Source organism: Geotrypetes seraphini, chromosome 8 (genome assembly GCF_902459505.1).
Source record: "Geotrypetes seraphini chromosome 8, aGeoSer1.1, whole genome shotgun sequence".
Taxonomy (NCBI): domain Eukaryota; kingdom Metazoa; phylum Chordata; class Amphibia; order Gymnophiona; family Dermophiidae; genus Geotrypetes; species Geotrypetes seraphini.
Genome location: NC_047091.1, coordinates 120,579,194 through 120,587,197, shown reverse-complemented (window position 1 = coordinate 120,587,197; position 8,004 = coordinate 120,579,194). Strand labels below are relative to the sequence as shown.

Genomic DNA, 8,004 nt, shown 5'->3' with positions numbered 1-8,004 from the left:
AAATGCTTTGTGATAAACAAAGAAATCAGGTAAGAAAACCCCAGCTTTCTCCTTAGAATCTTTAAGTTTTTTCATAGCAGTTTTTGGGGGTTTACATTGCCAAATGAAGGTAGAGACAAGTTTTTCAACTGACATAAAAAAAAGGCGGAAATAAATTCGGAATCATACTGAATTCAGAATCACACAAAATTAACTGTAGGAGTTAGTACCATTTTAATCGTTTCGATACGTCGCCACCAAGAAAGGTGCAAGGGATGCCAGGACTCTAATAACGATATTGTGTCTGCTATGATCTTGTCTCCGTTATGCTTAACAATGGCAGGAAAAGTAGTATATAAATCTATACCTAAGTATCTTATAGAAGAGGGAGACCATATTAAATTATAAAGTTGGACTAAATCTGGGTGGGAGTGAATATTAAGAGGTAGTACTTCAGTTTTCTGTTGATTAATTTTATATCCAGAGAAAGAAGAATAGGAATCAATCAAGGGATGACTCACACACAATATACGGACAATATAACTTGTAGTTTCAATTTTTAAAAAGGGTTTTATTCTGAAAAAGACTGAATTTGATTAATTGAGGCTGTATCATCAAAAACTCCTGAGTTGATTTTAAGGGCAAACCAGAAAACGCATGTGAAGAGGCAAAGGGAGAAAGCAACCCTCATAGTCATTCAGTCTCTAGGTCACATCCCTCCCTGCACATTTTGTGCACTCATTTGATTTATCTGTGCACAGTTGAGGTTGGGATCTTGGATGGCTTTCCACATCACCAGTGTCTCAAAGGGCACAAATCGATGCACCATGAGCAGTTCTTTATAGTAGCAAGGATTAAAGGCCTTGAATTTGGAGGAGGGAAGCCATATACCTAATGTCCTGATGCCCTCATGAGAAGCAGGGCTGAGCCCAGCCTTGGCCAGGCACATCCCTAGATAAGCATCATCAATGGGGAAGAGCTGGATGTCCAGTGAGGCCTTGTAAATAGCCTGAGCTGTGAAGTGTGACATCAGAATTCCCCCTCCACCACAGTAGGGTAGGAAAGCATCAGATGAAAAAAGCTGCTTTGGTACATAATACTTGCTGTTTACCTCACGGACAGGTGGCATGCCAATGTTCAGACTGCCTACAAACAGATGACTATGGATGTCATTGGTACTAGGCAGTCCTAGCAGGTATTCGACCACATTGTATGTGTTGACAAAGACATCGTCATCACCATTAAAGATGAACCTAGCATCAGGACACGTCTCCACCATCCACTGGTAGAAGAGAACCTGCTTCAGCGACAGGTTGTAGAAGGTGTCATAGAAGTTCCATTGCAGGATGTCCCCATACTCTTGTGTCTCCAATTGCAGGAGCCTGTTGATCTTCTCAGCTTCCGAGAGGTCAGAGGAAATCCCCACAATGAAAAGTCGTCTGACCTGAACCCTCTGGTAGGCCTTCTCCATACCCCATGTTTTACGGATGATTTCTCGTCGTTCATAATTTATAGGGGATGACTTGATGACCAGGAGAAGGAAGACATTTTTGGAGGCCTGAGCCCCCCCACATTTGTTGGGGACATCTAGGATCCTGGGGAACTCCTTACAGTGTCTGTAACGCAGGAAGTTCTTCATATTTGCTGGTTGCTGTCGAAAGCTCCTCAGGGCCATAGCAGAAGCGTTCCCTCGGCACTCTGGGACTGGTTTAGGAACCCAGCTAGCAAACGGAGGTGTTGGATGTGCAACAGGTAGCACTGCAGGAATTTCATATATGGATCTCTGGATAGGGTCTCCTTGGTGCCGGAGTAGGAAGAGGCAGAAAACACAGATTATAAGCAGGAACAGCATTTTAGGCTCTGGACAGCTTCGTCTCATTATATTTCTAGAAATAAGAAAAGGAGGAGATATGAAACAGGAAAACAGGACCTCGGGGAGCCTTTCACAACCTTCTTTAAAAAATGTTGTAAACTTTAAGTAAAATCATTTTTATTAATTTCAAAAGAACAATACAACACAGATGAAAAACACAGTAATACTAGCACAACCTCCACTCCCCCCCCCCCCCCCAACAACACCCGGAACAGCAGCTATAAACCAAACAAAGAAATGTCTCAATTAGTTCAACAGTCTACTAAGAGCTCTGTGTGTGAAAGTAGCACAAAAGGGTATCCAACAGTTCAAGTATAAATTAAACTGTCTAGAGTCCCAAGTTGCAATCGCCTGTCTATCCATTCCAACCTGCTGAATCATTAATATCCTCCAATGAGCAAAAGTAGGAGCTGAGGACGTCAACCAACATTGTAAAATTGCCTTAATACCCACATAAAAGGCTTTATGAGCAGAGGCAATACAGCCTGCACAGACTGAGACCATAGCAAAAGTTAAAGTAAACAGAGAATTAGGTTGCAGTCTCCAGAAACAATTCCAAAGTTGTACAATCCACGAAGTAAGTTGATTCCAGAGCGCCGCAATGGTAGAGCAATGCCAGAACATGTGTCCCAAGGTGGCAGAAGGTGCACCCTATTAGGTGCAAAGTAGGCTCGCAACACAACTTGTAATAGCGTTCTCTATCCACGGCAGAAACAAGCAGGCAAGCACCAAGTCTTATACTCCTTTTCAACAGATCTGCTGTAATAGGAACTTGTAGAAAATGTAAACTTTTTAAAAAATGTAAATTTTCAAAGCACCTAGACACATAAAGTACCATAGAAACTATGGTTCTTTGGGAGTCTAAGGCTCCTTTTACTAAGCTGCGCTAGTGTTTTTAGCGCACGCAAACCCCCGCGCTATGCGGGAAAACTAACGCCAGCTCAATGCTGGTGTTAGCATCTAGTGCGCACGCTAAGCGCGCACTAAAACCACTATCGCAGCTTAATAAAAGGAGCCCTAAGTGTTTTGAAAACGAGCCCCTTAGTGCAAAAGTAAGCCTTAAACAAATCTGCCTGGTGCTGGATTTCTAGAATACCCAAAAAGAATATACAAAAGAAATATTTGCATACATTGGAGATCAGGATCTGAAAGGAGAATTAGAGAGTTATGTCTTTCCTGCCCTGTGCGTCGAGTCACTAAACCTTCAAAGAAACTTCATGGCATGTAAGTGGCAGTGGACATTAAGTGGGAGGATAAAAACAGATTGGGAGCTGTTGGGACAACACTCATATGTGGCTGACTCATCCTGCTTGTCCTAGGAGAAAAACAGGAAGACACTAGTCTCACTTTCTATGGTTTATTTTATTTATTCATTCAATTTTCTATACTGTCCTTCCAGGGGAACTCAGAACGGTTTACTAAATTTTTCCTGGCATCTCCCAATGAAAAGATAAAAGACAACACGATTCACGTGAATGGCCGAGATTACGAAATTGACCAAACTATAAAAATACTAGGAGTTACCCTTGACAGACACCTAACCCTGGAAAAGCATACAGATCTAATGTTCAAGAAAAGTATATCAGCCCTATGGAAGCTCCGTACCATCAAAAAATTCTTCGATGAATCATCCTTTCGATTACTTGTACAATCATCCATCTTGAGTACGCTGGATTACTGCAACATTATATATCTGGGAGCTTATAAGAAGACACTTCACAAGCTAAGATTAATTCAAAACACTGCAGTCCGACTCATCTTTGGATTAAAAAAATGGGAACATATCACCCCATACTTCCAGATACTCCTCTGGTTGCTGGTGGAATCCAGAATACTCTTCAAGCTTGCCTGCATCAGCTACAAAGCGGTCTTTGGGATGCTACCAACTTACCTCGCCTCCCAATTCTTCCTCAACTGCCCTAATAAGAGCTCTCGCAGAATAAATCTCTTTAATTACCCATCTCTGAAATCATGTCACTACAAGAAGTTCCTTGACAGAATCCTATCATTCCAGGCAGCTAAACTGAACACATGGCTCGTAAAACCCATACTCGAGGCCACTTCATACGCTGACTTCAGAAAATCACTTTAACACAATTTGAGTCTCTTCCATTTGTAATTTTGTATCCCTGAAAGTTCTTTTCTCTTCCCATTACTCCTCTTACCCCCATTGCATGTATCTTCTTGTAAACTGCTCTGAACTCATGTATCTTGTTGTAAACATATGTTTCTTGTTGTAAACATCGCATACTCTCATTGCATGAATCTTGTTGTAAACCACTTTGAACTTATGGTATAGCGGTATATAAGAAATAAAATTATTATTATTATTACATGAGTTTATTCAGCTACTCAAGCATTTTTCCCTGTCTGTCCCAGTGGGCTCACAATTTATCTAACGTACCTGGGGCAATGGGGGATTAAGTGACATGCTCAGAATCAGAAGGAGCAGCACAACCTCAGGGTGCTGAGGCTGTAAATTTAACCATTGCACCACACTCTCCCTAATGGTTTCTTGGTATTGTTATGATGCTATTCAGATATTATAAAGATAGTGTGGTGTTTTATTGTTATGATGCTATTCAGATATTATAAAGATAGTGTGGTGTTTTATTGTTATGATGCTATTCAGATATCATAAAGATAGTGTGGTGTTAGCCTTTTCTTAATACAATACTAAAGAAAGATCCAGCCATAAAACTAGCATTCAAAGACTAAAATATAGTTGACATCATAATTCCTTTTAATAAAAAGATTTTTCTAATTTGTCCTGTGTCTTGATTGTAAATGTTGTCAAGAAGGACCATCTCTAATGGGTTTGTGCAGCTCTGCCTGCGTGTAGTAGTGCTACAGAAATTGGGAGTAGCAATGGTCATTTTTAAGTTATCGAAACTCTGATATTTAGTCTTGTTAGGTGGGAAGGGGTAAAACGCGGACCTCGCGGATCTAAAACCGCACGTCCTTAAAAATCCGAGGTCCGTGCATTGACAAGTGCGCCTTCGCTTTCCCTGCTGTTAGGTTACTTACAATTGTTGGTTACTTACAATATGTGCCTCACAGCTTCTCAATCACAGGACCACTCAGCAGCTCACAGCCAAGAAGAGGAGCAGCCAATGGGGGGTCTGGACCCTCCCACTTTGTCTCAAGTAACCCTCTGCTTCAGTGGTTGGAAAGGATGTACAAATCCCGCCAGCTGAAAAGGTCTCCTACACAAGTCACCGTCTGTGCTGTCTGAGCTGAGCTCAAGTTGGCTGGAGCACATGAGCCACCGATGCTGAACTGAGCATGTGCGGAGGAGTGCCAGCATCAGCGGCCGAAGCACACCACCGACTGCTTTGGCTGCATGTGCAGGGACTTTTGCAGGAGACCTCTTCAGCGGGTAGGGCTTGGGCATCCCTGCTAGCCATGGTATGGTTTAATGCAGAGGGGAGGGGGAGAATACATGATCCCCTCAATCCACTCCTGCCTTCCCTCCCCCAATGGGCTTCTGGCTATGCCATTGCATCCAAATGTAGTAACATCAAGGAAGGAGGACTGACACTCCCTGACAGATTAATGAGATTGGACATTGTCGGTTTGTCTTCAGCTGGGTGTTGAAACAGCGAACGTACCTTTTGACTGTGGAGATATTTGGGCTGCTATTCCAGGTTATGATGTCGGAAACTGGGTGGATTTGCTTTGGAGGCTCCTCTACAACCTGATTGCACCACAAGCTTGAATTTCTTTAAAAATAAAAATATACTGGTTCATTTTGGGTGGATACTGTTAATTAACATAAGAGGCATTGGCCCACCCGAGGCTCTGCTATTGGAAAACGAAGTTAGATAGGGCTGTTAAATGTCAGTTTTATGATGTTTGCAGTAGGAGGAAATATACTTGTTTTATGAGGGGTTAAAATTTAACTTAGGGCTACCGTTCTTGCATATTTGTCAGTCTTTTTATGGCCAAAATGAATCATCAGTGTCTCTTAAACTTTCTCAAGCTGAGGCACACTAAAGGTAGTGGCCACGACTCGAGGCACCTGGAAGTGCGCAGATGTCGCCGTGATGACATCACGCACATGCATGACATCATCATGTCGACATCCACGCATGTGCAGAGGCCCTCCAGACAGGCCCTGAAATGCCAGTAGGGCGGGCCATCAGAGAATTCTAACAAATATCAACAGAGGACCCCCAAACACAGATCTCCCAAGCTCCACCCTAGATCCACCCAAGCTCTTCCCCAGATCCCGCCTCCTTTTACTAATTGTAATGCAATTATCTCCATTCATTTTTCATATACACACAATATACACAGCAAATATAAATTCTCAAAACTGACACATTTCAATCCCTACCTTTGTTGTCTGGTGACTTTATTGTTCAGTGCATTTTTTTTTTTTTTTTTTAATCTTTATTGATTTTCAAACTTTGATAGTGCAATACAAATGGTAAATCAGAAAAACTGCACAAAAACACTATTCACTATACAATTATTACATTAAACAATCATTTTCTCCCATCCTCATCTTCATTCTTAATATAATAATACATACGTGATTACAAATTATAAATAAATAATTTAACTATTCAAAATACATTTCCCTCCCCCTATCCCCCCACCCTCCCTGGATGTTTAAAGAAATCTCATGAAAAGGGAAGAAACACGACCCTTACTGTAACGCAAGAAAAGTAGTCAATGGACTCCATACATCCTTATAGGACCTACTAGACCCCAAACGTTCCGCCATCATTCTTTCATACTTATATGTGGTACACACATTTACCCACAAAAAGTGAAATTGATCCTATCCTGTGTAATCAATTGAACAGCTATTTTTCTGTGCTTTTATAACTATGTTTCCAGGGCCTTCTTATCCATTGACTGTTTTTCTCTTCTTCTTTACTTTCTGCCCTGCATCCATCTTTGGCATTAACTTAACTAAACTAAACTTTAAGTTTGTATACCGCATTATCTCCATAAAGATAGAGTTCGGCATGGTTTACAAGTAATTCAATAAATGAGGGAAGGACATAATAAGAAATTAGAGGTTATGAAGAGGATAGCTAGCTTTACATTTTAAATAGATAGCTTTACGTTTTGGAGAAAAGCCAGGTTTTCAGATGCTTTCGGAATAATTGGAATGAGCCTAGGTTCCGCAGTGGGGCAGGGAGGTTATTCCAAAGCTCAGTGAACTTAACATTCAATTTTTCTGCTTTCTTCTCAAAATCTACTTTTCCATGTCTTCCCTTCCTATCTCTTTCTCCTCCCCCCCTCAGTAGTCCAACATCTCTCTCCTTCCTATCCCCCCTTCCAGTCTGGCATCTCTCTCCTCTCCTTCCCATAATCTGGCATCTCTCTTTACTACTACTACCATTATTTCTATAGCACTACCAGACTCCCCTCCTTCCCTTCCATTCGCTGGTTTGGTATCTCTTCCTTTCTTTAGTCATCTCCCTCCCCCCCCCCCAGTGTAACATTTCTCTCTCCATTCCTCCTTTCTGCCCTCTGCAGTCCATCTCCCTTCCTCCTTTCTGGCCCCCCTCCCAGTCCAACATTTCTCCCTCCTTTCCACCAGTCCAACATTACTTTCTCTCTTCCTCCTGCATGCTTCTTCTCCTCTGGTCCTCCTTCCCTCCCCTGACCAACATCCAGGGCAGGATTAACCAGTAGGCCCAGTAGGGCCCGAAATGGTCAGGGGGGCCCGATGAAGGAGGGCATCAACATTGTTTTTTCCAAACGGCAATGGGCCCCTCCATCATCGATCAGCAATGCAGCCCCCCAATCGGCAATGCGGCCCCCCCTTGAAAGGAAAATAAGACAAGCAAGCAACGCGGATAAGAAAGGCAACGGGAACTGCAATTTTGTAAGCGGTGCTGCTTGCCCAAAGCTTCCCTGTGACGCAGCTTCCTGTTTCCGCCTGGGCGCATGGTGGGGTGGGGCGGGGCAGGGGGCACAGTGTACTTGTGTGCCTAGGGGCCCTCGATGAATTAATCCTGCCCTGCCAACATCTCTCTCTCCCTCCATGAATCCAACTTTTCATTCTCTGCCCTCTCCCCCTTCCCCCCTAGTGTGACATTTCTCCTTCCTTCCTTTCTGTCCTCCCCATCCATCTCGCCCTCTCCATCCATCTCGCCCTCTCCATGAGTCCAACCCTTTCTGCCTCCTGA

At 42.8% G+C, this 8,004-nt stretch overlaps 1 protein-coding gene across 2 annotated transcripts; it reads right to left on the bottom strand.

Annotated features, from left to right (window-relative positions):
• Positions 1-535: 535 nt before the first annotated feature.
• LOC117365798 (N-acetyllactosaminide beta-1,3-N-acetylglucosaminyltransferase 3-like) lies at positions 536-5,587 on the bottom strand. Of its 2 annotated transcripts, none has more exons than XM_033956631.1 (2): positions 5,464-5,587; positions 536-1,865 (listed from the first exon to the last, which is right to left on the bottom strand). In XM_033956631.1, the coding sequence occupies exon 2, from the start codon at positions 1,856-1,858 to the stop codon at positions 689-691; it is 1,170 nt and encodes a 389-aa protein (XP_033812522.1). In that variant the 5' UTR covers positions 1,859-1,865; positions 5,464-5,587; the 3' UTR covers positions 536-688. The 2 variants fall into 2 exon arrangements, with proteins under 2 accessions (XP_033812522.1, XP_033812523.1); XM_033956632.1 differs by lacking the exon at positions 5,464-5,587 and adding an exon at positions 4,897-5,030.
• Positions 5,588-8,004: the final 2,417 nt, after the last annotated feature.

Coding starts and splice junctions, on each gene's coding strand:
- LOC117365798 (XM_033956631.1), bottom strand. CDS start 1,858: ATGAGACGAAGCTGTCCAGAGCCTAAAATGCTGTTCCTGCTTATAATC.